The sequence below is a fragment of the Rhipicephalus sanguineus genome, chromosome 6 (assembly GCF_013339695.2).
Source record: "Rhipicephalus sanguineus isolate Rsan-2018 chromosome 6, BIME_Rsan_1.4, whole genome shotgun sequence".
Classification (NCBI taxonomy): domain Eukaryota; kingdom Metazoa; phylum Arthropoda; class Arachnida; order Ixodida; family Ixodidae; genus Rhipicephalus; species Rhipicephalus sanguineus.
In genome coordinates, this window is record NC_051181.1 from 79829727 (window position 1) to 79851697 (window position 21971).

At 46.9% G+C, this 21971-nt stretch overlaps 1 protein-coding gene across 1 annotated transcript in view; it reads right to left on the bottom strand.

Moving 5' to 3' along the window:
• The window catches only part of LOC119395934 (DNA mismatch repair protein Msh2), a 108533-nt gene that overhangs the window by 39669 nt on the left and 46893 nt on the right, over nucleotides 1–21971 (bottom strand). Inside the window, exons 14-18 of the mRNA XM_037662965.2 lie at nucleotides 12130–12249; nucleotides 11242–11356; nucleotides 8946–9001; nucleotides 7049–7138; nucleotides 1950–2121 (exon numbers count right to left, since the gene is read on the bottom strand). Of these exons, the coding sequence (XP_037518893.1) occupies nucleotides 1950–2121; nucleotides 7049–7138; nucleotides 8946–9001; nucleotides 11242–11356; nucleotides 12130–12249 (553 nt within the window). The remainder of the gene's footprint in view (nucleotides 1–1949; nucleotides 2122–7048; nucleotides 7139–8945; nucleotides 9002–11241; nucleotides 11357–12129; nucleotides 12250–21971) is intronic.

Here is a 21971-nt window from a genome sequence, read left to right on the forward strand (position 1 = left end):
GTAAAATATGTCGACCGCGGAAAGGGGGTACTGCGATAGCAATTATACGGACACTGTCAGCGGGATTTTGCCGTCGCCGCTGATCTGTATAGAGTCCAAACCGATAACATCGCTTACGCATCGTCTGTTTCACGTGCGAGTAAAAGCGCGCTAGCGCTAGCGACGAACGCGGTTGAAGCAGAGATGAAACGACCCGGCCGTCACCGTCGCGCAAAGGGCACATGCGATAACATCGCTCCGCGTGCGAGGCCTGTCGTCGCTTGCTTACCGGTTATTTCGTCGGGCAAGATTTTGTGTGTACACAAACGCATCATCTACGAAATATTAACGGCTGATATAACCTATAACACATTTAGGATGTGGCCAAACAACTTTTCTCATGCGGGCAGACAAAGCACTGGACGCGCGGGGCAAAACTGGATTTCCGGGAGATTTCTCTATGACCCGTACAACCGGGAGAAACGTTCAAAATCCGGGAGTCTCCCGGGTAATCCGGGAGACTTGGCAGGTATGCAATAAAAAGAAGAAGAATCCTTTCTACTACGTGGCCAGACAACTTTGCCCATGTGCCCAGACAAAGCAATGGACGCGCGGGGCAAAACTGGATTTCCGGGAGATTTTCCCATGACCCATACAACCGGGAGAAACGTTCAAAATCCGGGAGTCTCCCGGGTAATCCGGGAGACTTGGCAGGTATGCGCCTTGTACACAGCATGTATAGTTGGAGCATTATCGCAAGCGTGTCACGGATGAAAGTGTCACCGAGATCGCCCTTGCATTAGGTAACAAATTAAAACGTACACGTGTGACCTAGACTGTCGCAACGGCGATGATATTTCGCAAATGAGTCACATTCCCGCCGTCAAGATACCTCATGTTTTGATGAGGTTCTCAGAGCTGGAGCAGCACGTCAACACGATGTTCATATCAGAGTCCCTCTTAAAGCCACTGCAACTTCCTATGTTGTGACCACCGCTTGTAAACACGCAAGAGGTGCCCCGATGCACGGTGCTCGGAGGCAGCTTTTGCAGCTGCTGCGCCAGTTGTCACGTGATCATAGAGGGCGGTAGCGCGCTTCAAGCTGGGCCGGCTGGGCGGAGCCTACGCGCCGTGACGTCGCTACAAGGGCCCTACATATATCGACGGCGCCTACCGCTGTTTACAAACATGGAGTAGGTCTATACTGTTTTTCCTATTAACTTGGACAATTTAATGATCTAGGGGGGGGGGGGACCTTGCTTTGCATTTTGGATTTAACAAAGCCATCACACACCAGTGACACCACATCTGCACTTCCGTAGTTTGTGAGCAGTGAGACAACCATGGCATCTGCACCGTTGTTGGGCGATTTGCAGACCCACGGTGGCCGCACTGACAACTTTAAATTCATGCTCGTGAGCGCAGTTTCTAACGTGCGAGCGAGAATCCATTCAGAAGCCGAGAGTCACTTGTCTATCATGTCAGGTCAACTCTTTTTGTAGCCGTATGATGATATTGGGTGCTATACAGTGTGTTGTGGGACACAAGGCACATTGGTGTCTGCATGGTGCAGGCTCTGAACTCGTTTGCTGCCACACTGCATCAATATTGTAATCAAAATATGCAAAGAGCTCTACAATGTACACAAGGTGCACTGCTCCATCCCGACTATGGGAAATCACAGCATTTCGGTTCTTCTCGCCTGTTTTCATCTCTCTTTACCTCATAACTACTACATTTCCATTAAAGAATAAATAAACTGCCCTATGCTTTCTTTGACTTCATAATCTGTTGCCTCCATATGGCTCACTACGAAAATGGGCCGTTCAATCCACCCTTCCCACTGAGTGCCAGATTTGGGACCTTCGCTTTGTAATAAATGAAAAGGATCATGAAGGGAGACACAATGCTAAGGCTGATGAAAAAGTGGCAACATAGAGCAGGAAATGCATACAGCAACATTTGCTCACCAGCGATTTCAACTATCATTTTGGCGATTCCTTCCTGGGCCTGATCGTACGCCTTCCGTGACCCCAGAAAGCGTTCGTTGGCTTCAGTCAGTGGTCCACTGCGGAAGCGCACTCCATTCTGCTTGGTGTCAATAGTCGTGTAGCCCTTCCGTGAACGCAACGCTGGCTCCTCCTGGGGTCAACAGTAAAAGCCCATGCAATGAGAACGTGACTGATTCAACAATGAAACAAAGAATGATTGCTTGATTGAGTAAGATAAGGCTTGGGCCAGTGTAGCCAGTACAGTAAAGTCTCGTTACTACAAACATCAGATTAACGAAATTTTCAGATTTAAGAATTTTTTTGAAATCCCCGCCAAAATACTTATATTGCTAATGTAAGCAACTTTCAGTACTACGAATATGAGAATTTCAGATGAACATACATAATTTAACCCCGAAATCAACGAGATGCTTCGTTATTACGAAGTTCCATGGATGTTTTGGTACAGAAATCCCTGATGCCTACCCCTATCGTCATCATCTGCAGCAGATATGTGCCGGGAAATCCGCTTCAACGAGTGCAGCTCCATCAGTGTCGACATCAACACGAGCATAAAATACTCAATAACGTTGTAGGCTTAGTCCCGCTGTTGCCACTGTTCTCACCACGTTGTCAGTTGCTGTCGGTTGGAGCAGCGAAGTTGAGATCACGTTGTGCATTCGCTTTTCTGGCAATGAGTTCTCCTGGCCCCAGAGTTAAAAAGAAGCGACGCCAGTTTTCACTCAAGGAAAAAGTGGGCATTCTGACAGAGCATAATGCTGGGAAAAAAGCAAGTGGACATATGCAGGGAGCGTGATATTGCGCTGCCAACAGTGGCAACGATACTGAAGAATCGGGAGAAGATCGCGAAATTACATAGAGAATCACAGCTGGCTCCCTCAAGAAAATGCTTGCGGCTGGGCAACAACCAAATTGTCGATGACGCCATCCTCCCATGGTTTAAGGATGCCAGACAACACGGTGTGCCCTTGTCAGGCCCTATAATTCAAGGAAAGGCGTGACAGTTCGCGGTCGCTTTGGGCACCTCCGGCTTCGACGCAAGTGCTGGATGGCTCTATTGGTTCCGGCAAAGAAACGACATCGCGTGGCATGTCGCTTGCAGGGACGAAAAGGCGGCAGATGCTGAAAGTGCGATTGCCTGGAGGAACGAGCGCTTTCAGGAAATCGTTGAGTCGTTCAGTCCAGACGTCGTTTTCAACGCCAACAAAACGGCATACTTTTGTCAGCTGTTACCTGATAAAACAATGAACTTCAAAGGTGAGAAATGCAAGCGTGGAAAGAAATCGAGTCTTCGCGTGTCAGTGCTCTTCTGCTGCAACGCCTCGGGCACGGAAAAACTCAAGCCTCTTGTTATCGGCAAGTCGGCCAAGCCACACTGTTTGAAAAACGTCTCGTTGGCTTGCGACAACCGGGCAAATAAGAAAGCGTGGATGACACGAGAATTGTTCCCGCAATGGCTGCTGCAGCTCGACGACACAATGAAAAGAAACGAAGGAAGGTTCTTCTAATCGTCGATAACTGTTCGGCACTTATGGTGAATGTGAGGTTGAGCAATGTGCAGCTAGAATTTCTGCCCCCGAATTGTACTTCTTTGCTACAACCTTTAGACCACGGCATCATCAGATGTGTGAAGGCCGAATTTCGGAAGCGACTTGTGCAGCGCCTTCTCATTAACATACAACTGAAACTGCCCATGGAGGTCAACATCCGTCAAGCCGCAGAAATGCTTACAGGGTCGTGGTGGAACGTCAAGGCAAGCACCATTAGCAACTGCTGGCGAAAGGCAGGTCTTCTCAACACTTCGCTTACGCCGCCAGACTGTGAGCCTGCGCCATGAGATTGCGATGACGAAGCGGAGCTCGACCCAGAACTGTGGAATGAGCTTACCGAGAAGCTCTCCGGAGACATTGTGGTAACCTTCGAGGATTACGTGGACAGTTACTGCACAGCGGCTACGTCCGCAGAGCTCACCTGCGAAGAAATCGTGTGTTAAGTGCATGAGTAACATTGCTGTACGAGTGGCAAAGATGACACTGGAGATGTAGAGACTGGGACAACGGAAGAGAATAGGTATTTCCAGCTCGAATGTAGTGGTTTTCTTTGAGAAGACCCGATCGTACCTCGGGTGCTGCAAGGATGTACCCGATGACATCCTTAGGAAGTTTGTGGACGTGGAAGCATACAAGCACCAGCGCCTGCTTTCTACTCGCCAGAAGAAGGTAATAGACTTCTTTAAGCAATAAATTGTTTCCACATGGTGTCCAGCATTTTCGTTTATTAGGGTGGCCTGTTGGGCAAGTTGGTACATAGTTCTTCGTGAGGGAATGCCAGCAGCACCAAAAGAAAGCAGAAGAAACTGAGCCAAGAAAAAAGAGACAGGAACAGGTAGAATGCTGGACTAACAACTGACTTTAATTCATTGAAGACGCGAACAACAAACCGATATGAGCATGCGCAGCAACAACCGTGAATCACTGACAGGCACCATATCACCGATCACTGTCAAGAAACCGAACCTCCTGGTCATTCAAAAACACAGATGGCGCACTCACACACTTATCAGGACCAAGTTTGTGAATCTGAAACGCTTCAATAATTTCACGTTCTTTCTGTGTTTTAGCCCTCCCAGTCACCGAAACGTTGCTGAATAGAGGGGTGCAACCGCACACTTTGCAGTGAATCGGTAGATTTCCACCCGTGCCCATAGGAAGTAAATTTGCGTGCTCGCGCATTCTATCGTTCACACACCTGTCTGATTGCCCAATATATTCTTTGCCACAGGTCAAGGGAATGCTGTAGACAATGCATGTATCACACCTGCTGAATCTGTTGACATGCGCAGTATTACACCTGGACCTACTATCCCCATGCCGTGCAACGTGCTTACATATGCTAGCCAAATGCAGGGCGCAGAAAACACGAGCTTGACGGCGTTTCTCACTGCAACCTTCTTAAGATTGCGCGATACGCCATGTACGTATGGCATAACAACTACTTGCTTCTTCTTGTTTATTGTTTACGCACCAACACGTGCACCTCCTGTAAAGGTGAGTTATTTTCGATGTCGTACTACGATATTTCAAAATAACGAATTAAATTTGGTGGTTGTGCAAAGTTCATGGTAACGAGATTCTACTGTAATCTATCCCTCAACATACCTACCCGCTTCACCACTCCAAACATAGGTAACATGCCAACGCTGACTCAGCAGCTGCCAGTCTAGTTGGTATTGGCATTACAGTCTCAAAAAGCCTGTAACCACCATCAGTAGACTAAATACGGTGAGAGAAAAAGAAACCCAACAACCTTTTAGATGCCATTACTACCCTGTAATGCATAGTTGACACCTGAAAATTCTGTCGTCACAAAGCTAACTGTGTCAAGGTCCAAAGTGGGTCACTGTCACAAATGAAGCAATCATACCTCCTGATTTACTTGTGCTGACTCACGTTTCAACTAATCCAGTACAGAAAGCGTAAAGATTTTCGCCTTTGTGCTGTTCTTAACTATATTAGAGCACTGCACGGGCCCGGGCCGGCCCGAAAGCCCGGGCCCGACCCGGCCCGCGGGCCGGGCAAGGGATTGTTGGATCGGGCCCGGGCCGGGCTCGGGCCCGTGATCTTCGGGCTCGGATCGGGCTCGGGCCTGAGCCAGGCCCGTATTAGGCCCGGGTCTCATACGTATCTGTATAATTGCGTGTGTACGTTGTTTGGCTTTGTTTTTGTTGTTTTGTGGGGTTTAACTCTCCGAAGTGACCTAGGCTATATGAGACGCCGTCGTTGAGGTCTCCAGGTAATTTAAACCACCTGGAGTACATTGGCGTGCACAGAAATTGCACAGTACAAGACGTCTACAATTTTGCTCCATCGGTATGCTACACATAATTTCAAGAAACGCCTAATATAAGTTTCCTCCATTATAGTGAGTGAAAGACGTTCTTGGGTACCATGTAAGGGAAACGGTAAAGTGCCTAGATTAGTGTATATAAGATGTGTTCACTTCGGCGCTCTAATAGACAGTTGTTTTGGAAGCCCTTAGTCCGGTCTTCCTTTAAAGCGTAACATTTTCAAAGATCGAAGGCGGTCACACGAAGACGACGAGACAGCCACCTTCAGGGAACAGCGAGGACGGTGGCTCGCTCGCTAACGGGTGTGCCTCGCTTTGACAGATCTATGGCACTGCGGTGGCAGTGACTTGGTGAAGAAGGGTGGGACAAAGAACCTTCTTGTTTTGAACACGTTGGGTGAAGTTGTCTGCCGAGGAGTAAACACGACAGCTTTAAGTTATGTAACGCTGCCCAGCCTGGTGTATTCCTCCCAGAAGCAGCTAGAGCACGTTTTTTTTTTTCATTGCATTGTGCAATAGATGAAGTTTGCAGGAGACTTGCTACTATTACTCAACAGCCCTAGCTCGTATGCAGTTGATGTAGACTCAACCTAAAAATGTCTGCCATGTTTATTTTTCCCACTTTATGGAGGTATTTTGTAGTCGTTCTTTGAAATGCAAAAATAAGATTGCATGGTTAGCACTGCGTGTGTACATGAAACAGCCAGCTATGACTCCAATTATATTTTATATTGCCCTGCAATTATTTCGCAAGAGTGTTACGGGCGTAATTAACAGAAAGTATACACAGTACCAGTGAAAGTCGTGACATGAAAAAAGTTCCTTAAACAATCTCTAGATAATATGTGGTGTGCGGCAGGTATCTTCACAATAACCGAAGGTTGGACAGTGTCTCCTTTATGCTCAAGGCATAAGCAGCTGAAACGGGCCGGGCCGGGCCCAAACCTTCCGGGCCCGGGCCGGGTACGGGCCACATTTAAGAACACCGGGCCGGGCTCGGGCGGGCCGGAACATGGCGTTTTCGAGCCGGGCCGGGCCCGGGCCGGAAAAATCGGCCCGTGCAGTGCTCTAAACTATATTCCCAGACCAGCTAGCCAAGCTGGCCACCATGCTCAGCTTGCGATGGTACATTTTTAGGTTCGACATAGCTTTTTCCTTAGGTTGATGCATCTGCTGGTTACAAGTGGTGTGTAAGCAGCAACTGTTCTGACCTTGCGTGTCACTCTGAAGTAGTAGCCCAGGTCCTTGCTCGTTTCCAGCTTTATGGTCTTGGCAGCTTCCAGGCCAAGGTCTTTCGCAGCCTATGTGAGGAATAAAAAAAAAAAAAAAAAATCTAGCGCAGCTTGCACTAAGTCGCGCAAGGCTGGGTCACGGCGGAGCTGGTGGGCACTTATCTCTTCCTGGGTTGGCTAGGCTTCAACCCTCTCACCTCTTTTTCCCCACTCCTTGCTAACACTATACTGTACAAGGCTATGCTTGCTCTCTTCCTTTTTTTTACGTTTGTTTGCGTCTGTTTCTTTTTTTGCGAAGTTCTTTCTCAGTCTTTCTACCTTTTTCTCCCCTTCTTCCCTTTCTTTCTATTTCTCTCTTTCCTTCACCCTCACTTCCCTTTCCCACCCCCCTTGCTATACTGTATTATACAAGGCTATGCTATGCTCTGCTAGCGTGCCTGGATAGCCTAGTGGTCACGACACTCGCCTTCAAATTGTGGGGACGCGACGGAGCGCGTGCTGGTTCATGATGATGATAATTTTCTATCTACAACACAACACAAACCTAGACCATAACAGCTCTGCTGTAAAATGAGGAAGCAAAATTGACTGTGAACTACACTTCCGCACACAAAGCTCAAATGTGTGCTAGGGTGTTGAAACTCAACTTTTCAAGGTGATTCATCTACACCTACAGTTGATGTTCAGTAACGAGTTGCTGTACTCACTAGTCTCTGTTGTTCTACATTATATGTTATATACACCAAAACAAACTCAGGCACTCGACTTTTATTGCTTTCATCTGGTACAGTAACAACTGGCAGAGCAAGGTCAACTAGTGACCTAAAAAAAATGCGTGTCTTTTTTTTTTGGCAAAAATAGGAACTTAAGGACACACCATAATGCTTCCAGACATCCGCTGAAATCTCCATCACCAAGCTTCCTCGGCCACAAGAAAGCGAGAAAAGAAGAAAACAGTCTTTGGCCTGGAAGCAGCAACTATTCTGGGTCTGCGATATGAGCTGTCACTTCATAGTTAACTTTCTGTAAACATTAATTTCATTACTGTTCCTGCAATCATTATCCGCTGTCATTGTCCATGCCTTGAGGCAAGCTACCGCTTTTATGAGTGTAAATTCTTTCATCTGAATGGCTACACAGTTTTTTTTTTTCTTTTATCTTCTGAAGAACTGGGACCCTGTGGCATAGCATTTTACAGAACAGCGGCAGCCAATGTAGGTAAAAATAACCGGAGTCTGCATCAGACGAGACTATGTAGCACACATTTTAAGCAACAAGAACTCAAAGACCAACAAAGCCCTTAAAAAAATTTATATTAAGTGTACCCAAGCTCTTTCATAAGCTGAGCAGTCCAAGGGCCTTTATTTGCTTCCAAATCAAAACAACAAAAAGATCGCTAAGTAGTTCTGATGAACATTCTGCAATACAAGGCGGCTGAATGTGCAGCATCTCAGTGTACGTGAGAACAGGATCAAGAGATGAACAACATAGGAAGAAAAAAGCAACAGCAAGTTGTATGAAATTGTACAGCCAAGTATTGCTAGGTTACAGAATTCATGGAACAGTAAATGTTCTCGTGGTACCAGATTCATCTCCACTTTCGAGGTCTCAGTTGTAATGAGTCGACATTTTATTGTTGAATGTGTCAATTAAAATTGCAGAAGGGTTGTTTCACAGAAGAAAAACAAAAAATCTTGCTTGTGTATGCAATGCCCATCCAACCCCCTCTATCTCATCCCTGACCCCCGTCTGCATGACATCCACACGCAATTTTCTCGGGAGAAGCATGCTGGACACAGAACGACTGCTCCCCCGCAAACCAGTTGTTCATAACTGCTACCCCACAAAATTGTGCATTTCTGTATTCTGCACCAACCTTTCTGAGGTAGCCTTCGCATTCACCTTTCACTTTCTCCAACTCCTCATGAAGTGCTGCAAAATGGCAGATGTGAAATCAGACACCACTGCATCCTACACTGCTTCTACACAGTACCATCAACACTTTCACAATGCAATGCAATAGTCAGCGAGTACAAAAATAGTGGACAGGTGTAGGAGCTCACAGGTAGAAGACAGATAATGATAATAATAACTGTGAAGGTTCTACGCCCCAAAACTCTGATATGATTATGAGGGACACCGTAGCGGAGGGCTCTGGAAGTTTTGACGATAGAAGACAGAAGACATGGACAGAATCTCTTGACGCTGCAACATGAATACTACTTGTGGCAAAAAATTTGCAAACTAAATTCAAAATGTACGAAATGCAAAGCATTGCAGAGCACAGGGGCAACAATTGTGTTTCACCAATTGTCTCTGCTTCTTGAGGGTCTTCTGTTCAGCCTATCGACAAATGCATCTATGATATGATGCTTACAGTATTACCCTTCTGTGATGGAGGTCCTATGTTCAAATACTGCAGAAAAATTCACATCTCTAATTTTTATTACTTTTTATTTCCTTTTTTCTTGTGCAAAAAAAAAAATGGAGTTTTGGATGATTAGAGACTTTCCCTACATTCATCCTCACCCTCTATGCTATCAATTAACATATTACAACAAATTAAATTCGTTAATTTTACTTAGTTAATTTATTAACCCTCTTACTAATTGTTGTTATCATCACTAAATACTAGCTATAATCTTCATCGCTTGTATAGCTTTTACATGACACCTTTCACTGGCAGGTTTCCATTGACTTATTTAAGTAAATAATTGCCCTTATTAATAAATTAAAGATTCCAATTGTGGGAGAGCACACACGCCCATTTCCTTTCCTTAAGGCTGGCGCGATCGCGAACTGACGGCGGGAGCAAAGGGGCCACTAGGAGAGGAGCACCGTCGGCCTTTCCGGGCAACCCCTTCTTTCCCACCGCTCCTCGCGCCAATCCTCGCATCCCGGCTCGCGGGAAAGGGAACTCGCCCTGCGAGGGGAGGTGAATAAAACAACCGACCAGACGAGGAGACGGCCTGGCCTCTCTTGCTCTGCTGACCTGCCAGGTACCACCTCACCGCCCCAAGATCCGCGAGCCGACCATCGACCGAAGGTGTAAGCGTTACCCTTTGTTTTCTACTAGAGCGGACTATCCCTCTACGCGACATTTACGCGTTATTGCTAGAGTAGCAATAAAGTGTTGTTTGTTGTTCTAGCCTGTTGCCTTATTCGCCCGAACCCGTCGTAGCTGCGATGACTCGCGCTACAGGAAGGGGACGTTGACACGTGCACGGTACGACTATTTGCGGCTGGGACCGGAGCTAGGCTTCTGCACCAGCCGTGCGTAGAGCAGACCCCTTCACAATCGTTACTATTAATTACTTATATGCTACTACTTTATATATTACCCTATCATAATCAAATACATCTAAGTCCCCATATCTGCATCTACTATAGATCTCCTTCTGTATTTGCTATATGGTACTGACGACACAAAGACAACTTCTGCAAGGACATCACTTTCCACTCAAAATAAAGGTATGGCCATACTAGCAGCAAAAACATGCCTCTTGCCACGTGTACTGTTTTCTGTTTGGTCAGTCGCACTTTGGTTGTGCTGTGGGCAGTCCCAATTGAAAACTCGCCATGGCACGGTGGCAACCCAGACGCGGCCTGGTCGAGGTCAGGTTGCGGCTCCCTCACCAAGGCTCCGTGATGTCACTCTCATCGCTCCCGATTGGTCATTCACCTCGTGGCATGCGCCACTAGCCACAGAATTGGGCCTCAGCCCATTTAGCGTGGTACTCTGCGAAACTTCTGATTTCTGTCACTTCTGCCGCTTGTGGCATGCCGCAATGCCGTAGTGCCGCGTGCGTTTTTGCCACTAGAGTGGCCAAGCCTTAAAGTTTTGATACTTTGTATTAAAAGGTGTCACAACACATATATAGGCATCTGAAAATGGCATTCCTTGCACATAAATTTACAGTACATCACTCTGTTAAGCTGAATTTTCTAAGGAGCTGGAGGCTTATGGGTTAATTTTCCTACAGTGCAGTGCAATCAAAAATTGAGCCCACATGCCCAACGCTCATCAGCAGAATGCTATAGCCGTTGAACCACAGTGGCAGGCCAGCTTCTGGGATTTTAAACATTTTGCAAGCTGACCAACACCGCACCGATTTGCAATGGCCACTTAAACAAGCCTATCCTAAGAGACAAGACAACAAGCACAGACTAACCTCGAAGCTCGTCGTCAAACTCCGGCTTCACCAGGTAGTCCCCTTGCTCTATAGCTTCAAAGTCCAGTGTGGTCTCCACCATCTCTAAGAACTTACTGAAATCTCCCTCCAGGTCCTGAACGAGGAAAGGAGCACTACGGTCAGGCTTAACAATCGTTTTCTTCTCGCGAAGCCAACCCGTGAAGTTTAAAATTGACAAAATTCCTGCAGTCATCACATTGGAAAGGGTAAAGGAAGCAACAGCACACGAAAGCATCCAAGTTGAAAATGTAATTATATTCTGTGGTTTTACGTGCCCCAGAATTTTGTCGGCATAATCAGATGCAAGCATAAATATGACTCGCTGCTAAATAGAAAAGAAAAGCAGAGATGGCTGATTATTGCATGCACTGCCGCCGTCTTCGTGTTATTTTAGTCTTTCTACTAATGTTTTTAAACGCTCTGACAAGTAGGCAAGTAGCTTTATCTTTGGCTTTTTAAAAATATTTGAGCACGAACACTCAGCTAGAAGGAACAAGGAGGCCTAATATTTACACTAAGCAAGAAGTATGAATTGACAGCATTCACCGTATGGTGCAGTTTTAATTAAGCAGCTTAAGATAGCAGCCCAACCAGACATTTGAAATTTGTTTGAACTGACTGATAGCATGAACTATCTGTTTGAATTGCCCTGAGTCCACCTTATTTCTGCCAACCAAATATAAAGAATGCCATGAAAGCATTAAAAAATGACTAGTTTACCGAACAATACAAATTTGATCATATCGCTCAATCTGAGCAAAAACAAAGAAACACGAAGGTCGAAAGTTAATTTAAGGTTAAAACAAAAGTTTGGGTCAATGCTCAAGACATCACACTCTTGCACTAGTTTAGAAGAAAGGCTCTTGCCTGTATTGGCGCAGCAAAAATTGCACCAAGGAGCGGCGACTTGTGCGTCTCGGACGCCTTGGTCAAAGCCTCTCGCAATTTAGGCAGAACTTGCAGGCACTGATAAGTCTTGTACAGCTCCTGAAAAAAAGAATGAGAGAAAAAAGTTGGGCACGAGGGGAGTAAAAAGAATACTGAGATAGACGGACGATAAAATAATCAGTGATGCTACCGACGGCTTCTGATTTGGAGCAATTTTTGGAGCAGCAAAAATTTCCATTTTGGAGCAGGTAATTTTGCATCTGGGAACACTCTGGAGCAGCTAATTTAACATCCTGGAGTACATCGGAGAAGCAAGTTGAATTTACATTCAAGCACCTGAATAAATATTAGGGGGTTGTTATGAAGAGCTAGAAATATTTGGATTCATTGCAAATCTAACCGAGAAAATAATCTAAGGAGCACTCCATATTTCACTCGACAATGCAAAAATAAGGGTGTCATGCAGTTGAGTGTTCTGGAACAGCCTCTTCAGCGACTGTTTTCAACACCAGCAAATGAACAGAATACTGGATCAATAAAATTGTACTTTATGAAATAACACTCTAAATACGTCTAAGTGGTTATCAGCAGACGTGGTGGACAAACGCAGCGACGTAGTACAACAGTGCCACAATGCTAGAGTCACACTGTCCCTAATACATTCCCTAAGACGACTCCAAGGCGAAAGACAGGTTCTTTTTCTTCTCGATCGATTGCATTGCGGGGCGCAACACGATGTGACTTAGCTAGCCTCAAAAAGCCAACCTCCTCCAACACTCCATTTCCTTTTTCTGAGGCCTCTCTGTACTGTAGCAGGAGCATTCTCGCAGTGCTTCCAGACTATCGTTTGCACATGCACTGGGTCGCTTGAAGATGGAGATCAGCTTCAAGCCGGGCTTCCACAAAAGTGTCCCAAAGTGCGTTCAACGGGGGACTACATGATATAACAAACTTTGTTTTCCTTTTACAGTGAATCTGTATACGGCTAGGACATTTTGTACGCCGCCGAAAACCCCCAGGCGCCCTTTAGGGATCAGTGAGAAAGAAAAACTAACGGAGTTCCTCTGCGTTCACCTAAGATGACTTGAAGGCAAAAGCGACGTTCTTCTTTTTATTCCCCCTCGATGTATTGATCCTCCCCCACCCCTCTCTGAAAGCTTTCTGCACCTCAACTTGTTTTGCACTGGCTCCATGATCAGCACACGATTGCGAAGGCAGTGCAAAGCGACGATGTCATGTGATGACGTCATCACGGGATGTGAAGTTGCATGACATCATGATCGTCACAAGATTTAGCAACCTATGACGCCATGATGACGTCATCAAGTGAGGATTTTTCGCATCACTCGTGTTGACGCCACCGACGATCAATTTTAGTGTTTGAAGAGGCATCTAAGACTTTTGCATAATTATTGCGTATTGAACGTTAACAAGCACACTCTCGACGCTTTTTTGCAGTCGCCGTCATTTTCCGCATAAAGTCCGAATTGATAACATCAACCCGCGCATCGTATGTTCTACCCGCGGTAAACAGTTCGCGAGCGCTGGCGACGAACGCGGCTGAAGCGGAGATGAAACGAGCCGGCCGTCTCCGCGGTGCATGGAGGTCACATGCAATAACGTTCACTGCGTGCGAGGCCTGCCGCCAGGTGCTCATCAAACAGAGAAGAAACACCCCGCCCGTCTTTTGTAAGGAGCATGAAGGGACACCAGGGAAGTGGAGGAGGTGGGGGTGGGGGCTTGTTGGACCCACTGTTAGTGCTCATTCACACAGCCGTCAAACCACCCGTCGCGTCACCGTCACGTCAAAAAAATTTACAGCAGACGCGACGTAGCAGTGTACGAACAAACGACGGCGGTTGCAGCGTCGACAGCAGCACGTTTTTGTGCAGTGTTGACCGACTGATGCACCAAAATAGGAATTGTTCACGCAGCTCAAATGGTTCGCTGGCGACTGATACTCTCCCGACTCTGCTGGGCTCTCCTCCTCGCACCACAAACACACACACACAAAAACAACCACTGACTTGTCCCCCCGTTTTATGGCCCATTCAGTCAGGTGCGCGTTCAGTGTTCCAAGGCCACGGACCCGGGGGCCGTATGCTAGACGCGTGGCTCTTCTCAGAACTCGGAACTCCAAACGTAAACTGATTTCCGATTGGTCTGTTTTCTAGGGGCGGGGCTCCGTCCCCGTGCCGGCGACGGAAACGTAGAGCACTGCTCTACGTCGCCGTCAACCGGTTTTTCCGCAGAAAACGTCTCGGAAATCCTCTCCCCTGACGGAAATCGGTGCCGTGACAGTGACGTGACGGGGCGTTTGACGGCTGTGAGAACGAGCCCTTAGAAGTCCTGCTTATCAGCACTTCGGAGCTTATGACGAAGACCACCGCGGGACAACTCTTTCTACTCGCGATCGAGCATGACGTACTTTGAAACATCGGTCACCGTGGCCACGCACATCGCAAACGAGCTTTCTACTCGATGTCGTGGCTAGGCCTCACTCCGCTTACGCTGCCGATATACGAGATGAATCCGAACTTTGCGGGCAAGAACATCGCGCTAGCGGACATGCGAAAGCAAAGAAGCCGCAATGTCCTTCGTCGCAAGCAACGAATCACATCACCCGGTGGCTCCTCAGAACCGCGGATGGGCATTTTCCACATCGGCAGTGGACCCCTCGGCCAAGCTCGGCGCGCAGCGAACGCTCAGAGAAGCGGTGGCAGCGGCAAGCAATTTCGCGTGTCAGCGTCCCAAAACGCAACACCAAGCACGCCGCGCGCCGATTTATTGTCGCTACAGCTAGGCAAAGCTGATCATTGACAGACCAGAGATCGGCCGCCTTCGTTCTTAAACTGGTACGTCGACATCCGTGGGGAGCTCTTCCCGTCCCGAAAGAATGCTATGCGATGTTTGAAGTCTGAAGTTATTGAACTTGGGATGTCCGTGGTAGAAAAGTTCGCTGTAAAGGAGTCCTGACCACCTTGCTGGCCTGACATTTTAGTCAACTATATCCGAATGTCCACTGTACCAGACTCCATTGTAATTGAAGCTCAATCAATGGAACAAATATGGAGGTCGGCATAACGCTGCAAAATGGTATGTAGTATCTGAATGTCTGTTGTTAACAGAACTGTTGTAACGAGGTTATACTGTATTCGACAAGCGGGTGAGACTGCACACTACCACATCATCTAGTAGAGGGTCACCGCCGTGGACCTTATCTCCCAAAGCAGGTGCGAGCTCCTCTGCGCCACTTCTAGGGTTGTGTAGAGGTGGCGGTGGCAGAGATGAACCGCTGCATGCGCAGCAGTTCTGAAGGCAACGCCAGTGCTGCGTTTCCGTGGTCACTACTCTCCTTCCCATGCTTGCATCACACATTCCTCCTCTTTACTCCTCTTGCCCTCTCCACCATGGTCATCATGACCATCTGCCCGACTACATCCACTGCAGGGCAAAGGCATCTCCCATTTTTCTCCAACTAACCCGGTCCTGTGCTTGCTGCGGCCACACTATCCCCACAAACTTCTTAATCTCATCTGCCGCCTAACTTTCTGCCTCCTCTTGAGCGGCCGTCTTCTCTTGGAATCCAGTCTGTTACTCTTAGTGACCAGCAATTATCTTGCCTTCTTGCTACATGCCCTGCCCCTGCCCATTTCTTCTTCTTGATTTCAACTAAGATGTCCGTAACACACGTTTGTTCCCTGGTACCCTGTGCTCTCCTCTTTTCCCTTAAGGTTACACCTATTATTTTCCTTTCCATGGCTCACTGCGCCGTCCCCGATTTAAGCTGAACCCTTTTTGTAAGCCAACATGGCAGGTAGGTAAGTACAGTAATGACGCATCTTTCTCTTTGCGGATACTGGTAAACTACCATTCATGATCCCAGAATGCCTGCCATATGTGCTCCACCCCAGTCTTATTCTTCTAATTGCAGAAGACTCTAATTAAATGAAAATCTCTTAATCGGAATTGCTGCTTAAATGGAACAAATGCCTCTGACATGATTGGTTTCGTACTTGTATTCAGTGCCCTTGTTCATCTCTCAGTAAACGGTAGGCATGTGCAAATATTCGAGTACTTCGAATATTTGAACGATATTAAAGTATTCGAATTCGCTTTGAAACGAATTTAAATTATTCTAAATTTCGAAGTATTCGAAGTGAACGAATAAACATATATAAACCGCATGTAACCCCCTGTAAAGGTGGTTTCACGGCAGTGCAGGAGTGCTGTACCGTGAATACACCTTCCCAGAAAAAATACGCACTGCCGCAAAGGCCCACTTCAAGGTTAAATGAACAAGTTTCCCTCACATCAATTCATCATTCTTGAAGGTTAAATGAACAAATTACCCTCACATCGATTCATCATTCTTTAAGTTTAAAAGCTCGTTATACTGGCTTATATATACAGTAGACTCCCGTTAAGGGGGGACGCGGCTTTCGTATCGCGCAAAATGGCAAAAAAATCGATTTTTTGAAAATCACATTTTCAGTTTCTGTAGCCCTTTTTCTATCTGATTCCAAAATATCTTCACTGAAAACCACCTAGAAGTGCTTTAAAAAATTTGTTGCACGTGCTGAGGTGGCGAAAATTATTGTGGAGATCGCAAAAAAATGGTGTTTTCAAAAAAGTCTTGCTCCGCAACGGTACAACCGGGAGCCGCCATTTTGAGCTCGCCGTAAAGAGCATTTCTTCGTTTTCAAATTCCCCGCCTCAGCTGGCTCCTCCCCTTGAAAACAAGCGCACAAAAAGCAAATCTCTGAAGGTCGTTTCGAGGCCTCCGATCGGCCGCGTCCGCCATGTTGCTCCAGCACGCCTCGTCATTGGTCCGATGCTCGCTCCGAGAGGACAGCCGTCTGCTGCTTACGCGTCGCGATTTTACCTGATGTTACGACTGTCGAAAATCGCGCTACTTAGTGACGCGTTCACTCGTTCTGTGTGCACGGGTCGACGATAATTTAGAATATGATTACCCTGTAGTTTGACAGCTGCAAGCGGAAGCGCAGTCATCAGTGTACGATAAACGATAGCGTGCCGCGCTCGTCGCGAACGTCGCAGATGCGCGTCTCGGGTAGAAGTTCAGCTTGTCAGCACTTCGTACTCCATGACGAATAACTTCGCGGGACTACTCTTTGTACTCGCGATCGAACATGACTTGCTTTGAAACATTGGGCACCGCGGCCACGCACACCGCGACCGAGCTTACTGCTCGGAGTCGTGGCTAGGCCTAACTCCGCTCACGGCGCTGGTTTACGAGACGAATCCGAACTTTGCGGGCAAGGACATCGCGCTAGCGGACAAGCCGCACTGTGCTTCGTCACAAGCAACAAATCGCATCGTCCGCTGGCTCCTCGAAAGTGCGGATGGGCATTTTACGAATCGGCAGCGGACCTCCCGGCCAAGCTCGTCGCGCATTGACCGCTCGGAACAGCGGCTAGCAATTTCGCGCGTCGGCGCCGCAAAATGCGAGACCAAGCACGTTATGCGCGCCGATGTTTCGTCGCAGCGGCTAGGAGCATTGTCACCGAATGCCGCCAGCCAGCATATCGTGCGCCGACTTCCCGGACCCCGCGGCCGAGTACATCGGCTTGAAAGAAAGCGCTGGTGACGCAATTTAGGCACGCTTGGATTCGTGCTTGGTATCGCCGCTAGCTCTGATGAATCTTCCAAGATAACGAATGCCTCGCAAATTATCGTTTCCGCGACCGAGTGGATGATGAAACGCATCACAGGCGAGGTTTGCAAATGAGCGTGGCGAGTGTGAAGCAGGGAGTTGAATTTATATCTGACCAACTCGCGTTATTGAATAAACTGCTCAGATATTTGATCCTAGAAATGTTTGCAATAACTGTGCCAATTTTCATCAAAACCTACGAAGGAATAAGAAAGTTGGTACTGAATGCCACGTCCCCCACCTTAATTTTATTCAGAAGGTCACTGGAAAGAATGACCTCCGGTACGCATTCATTGTTTGTGATGGAGACAGTGATACTTTCCTCACTCTTTCTGAAGAAAGAACGTACAGATTTATTCCACTGGCTAAAGAAGACTGTATAAATCATGTCAAAGAGAGGATGGGTACAGCTCTCCAACACGTGTCAAGAAGCAAGAAGGATCGACTAGGAGGATGGGGCAGCCTGATTAAAAGACTGACTAGTTGTTATGGCCTGGCTATCCGTGACAACATTGGCCTGACGCAGGACTTGATCAAAAGGCTCACCAGCTATTATGGCCTAGCACTGCGAAGCAACACGGACGTCGAAGACATGAAGAAAGCAGTGATGGCCACCTTTCATAATGTTTCATCGACAGATGCAGAACCTCATCACGAGCTCTGTCCTTCCGGTGCCCGCAGCTGGTGCAGGCACCGTGCAGCAGAGGGAAGCCACAACCTCCACACACGTATAACCTGCCCAACAAAGTTGTTGAAGCGTTGTGGCCAGTGTACCAACGCCTGTCTGACCCTCAACTGCAGGCTCGTTGCAGTGGCAACAAGACACAAAATGCCGCTGAAAGCCTTCACTTGGTGATTTGGTCACTAATTTCTAAGCAGCAGCATGCCTCCCTCTTCATTGTGGAAGTAGCAGTCCATGAGGCAGTTGCGAGGTACAATGCAGGCAACTTTCAAGCTTACACCAAGATTTGTGCTGCAATGGGTGTGCAACCTGGGGCCCTTACCCTCCACAGGGCTGCTAAAAAGACGCTCAGCGAGCAAGGAAGTCATTGCACATGCATAAAGTGAAGGGGCAGAGATGCAAAAGGTTGCCTCTACACAAGGACACCAAGGACTACACTGCTGGTGCGTTCTAACAAATGCAAACAACTTCGAAAACTTTGATAGGCTTTTTCTCACAAGTGTGTTTTGGACATTGTGCATTGCTCGTGGAAAGAGTAGCACGGGAATGACTGGACCGATTTTGATTCTGTTTCTTTTTCCCGAATCCCTGAACACTGCTTGTGGGTATGACATTCTTCAATTTCTTGTTGATGGCCCAGTTTTTTTTCTAGATGATGATTTGTCCATGACACTGTTTCTGACAATGTGTGTCAGCAGCCATGATGATCTCTAAAAAAAAAAGAGAATTTACTAAACAATTCTGAGAGTGTCATACCTTGTAGTCTTCTTTTGAGTAAAGATCAACACCATTTGCAGCTTCCTGGCATGTTTTGTTACAGTGTTAGGCTTTCCACGAGCAGACCATATAATTGGACCATGTAGCATGATGTAACTTGAGAACTACTCAAGGTATCATGATGAAACTGCATATTTCCCTATACGAGATACTTATTAGTATGCATGCCAAATTTCATTGCTGTAGGTCAACAAACAAAAAAGTTTTTTTTCAATGCCACCTCCACGAACTCGAAGGGACCGCGGTCATCTGTTAGTCTTATCAGGAGTTCGGCTTATCAGAAGTGCCCTCAAAAAGAGACATGCTAACATGCCAAGTGCATCTAAATATGTTACTTGAGAACACTGAATGGAGTAGGCTTACAATGGGGGCAGAAGGACAAGAAAAGGCATTTATTTGGCTCGTCTAGATAAAAACTATGCCTTCAAGCAGAGGTATTTACATGAATCTTACGAGCACCCGATTTCGCGTGTTCAAAAATAAAAATGCCCATGAAGATATTTGCTACCACATTTTAATGATAAAACTGTAACATGCTCCTATGTTGACGATTAGAAAAAAAAATTAAGAGACAAGCACAATTTTCCTTCAAAGAATGTAAAATTTATTGCCCTGGTAGTTCCTTTTCTTCTGTGAGCCTGTTTTGCTGGCTCTAAGATCACTTCTGGATACGCCTCGGTCGCATGCTGTTGCCTTGACAAAGTCATTATACGCTGAGTTGCTTAAGAAAGTCTGCAAGGTTTTCTTCGAGGTCCGGATATTTTCCCGTTTTCGGCCCGTAGTAACTTTTCCTGATCGACGTGCAGCTGAAGATATCCCATCGGGCTACTCATGGTCACAAACTTCGCCGCGAAAAAGACAAAACGCAGCTATATTCACTGTGCAAAACAGCCTTCCTTTGTCGTGCGCTTCCATAATCAAAATGGCTCATCACAGTTTGCACTTCACTGGGAACAGATACAACGCGCACAGGTCCTACACTAACCAACACGAACTGACCACAAAATACGTGTGCTCGGCCGCCATTGTGTGATGGCGATGACAATGCACCTGACCCCTCTGACGGGAGTGCACTGCGATCGTGGTTTCGGTTTCGTACTCGATTGTAATGTGCAGATCATTTTTGTTCCTGTTGTCGCTTTCTTTTTTTTTTCCCCGGACTGTGCGTTTGCCCCTCTGACCATGGCGTAGGGGCCCCAAGCTCTTGTGTTCTTCTGTTCTCCTTTGTACTCCAGTTGGGAAACCAAAAAACGAGGGGGGGGGGAATACAAAAGGACGCAATGGCTTGGGGGTCCAAGTTGTAAATCCCCCTACACTTTTTGTTGCTTTCTTTGCTGATAAAGCCCACGCCTCCCCCACCCACAGGTTGGGGGTGAGAGGAGATACCGGCTTTATCCGCTGACCGGTCTTCTTCGTTTATCTCGCGCCCTCCGCGTCGCTATTTGCTTCGCGTCTTTGCTCCAGAAAGCACTTTTTTTCATCTTTTTTGCTTTTTTTCGGTCGCCTGAATGCCCCACCAAGACTGCAGTGTTCGTTTCGCAGAATCGCTTGCGTTGTTGATCACCGCGAAAGTTCGTCTTAACAGAAGACTACAGTTGGGCGGTTCGTCTTAAGCGAATTTTTTTTGCATTGAGTCTATGGGAAACCAAACAAATGGCCCCGTGTTGTTTGGTATAAGCAAGAATTCGTCTTAACCGAGTTCGCCTTAACGGGAGTTCACTGAATAGCTCCAAGTAAAGTAAATTTTAAAACGTAAGGTATTTTACAGGTTATCAATTGTATTCTACCTAAAGTCAACTCCTACTACTATTCAAAGTTGCTTCCACTTCCCTTTGAACCAAAAATAATGATATTTGTACTTGCCTTGTTTAAATTTAAAAAATACTGTGCAGGTTAGTTTGGTCATGACAAATATGCTCTTTTTTTTAAAGGGGTACTGACACAAAATTTCGCGGCCGAGATAGCCTGCTGGATCGATTCTCGTGTACGTGCGTGTACCATCTGCAAAATATCGACAGCGAATAAAGCTTGGAAGGTATTTTATATGAATTTTGAAGTTCGCGAGCGCGATTCAGCATTATAGGCCGCACCTGGTGCATTGACACCCTCGGAGGTGACCCGAGGTGACCCCCCTACTTCCCCTACGTAACCCTTGCAGCCGGTACAAGTTATGATGACGTCGTAGCCGCCATTTCTGTTTTGACGCGCTTCCCGACGAATCGCTCCTCGCCAGCGGGTCAAGCCTGAAGTGAATCTCCACGTCGAAAATTCCTTCCATCCCCGCCGCAAGAAAATCGTCGCCATCAGACGACGATGAGCCCGACGACGACAGAACGCGCGGAAATGCGTCACTGTTCTGTGTGCTCACATGACCGAGCGTTTCACTCGCTAGGTGGTGATAGTTGCACCTGGCGGCTTGTCGTTTTTGGAGCTCTGTCAAACTGAAACTGAGGCTGTGTCAGTATTGAGGAGCTTGTAATTAATTATCTGTCGCGCGCTGCACCAAACGATGTGCCACGTTATGACTAACAGGCCCCCAGCAACACACTGCAGAAAAAAAAACACGGGGCGAAAATTTTTGTGTCAGGACTCCTTTAATAATATGTGGTACATACTATTCGAATTCGATTCGAAATTATTCAACCAAATCACTATTCACTTCGAATTAGCTGCGAACCTAAAATG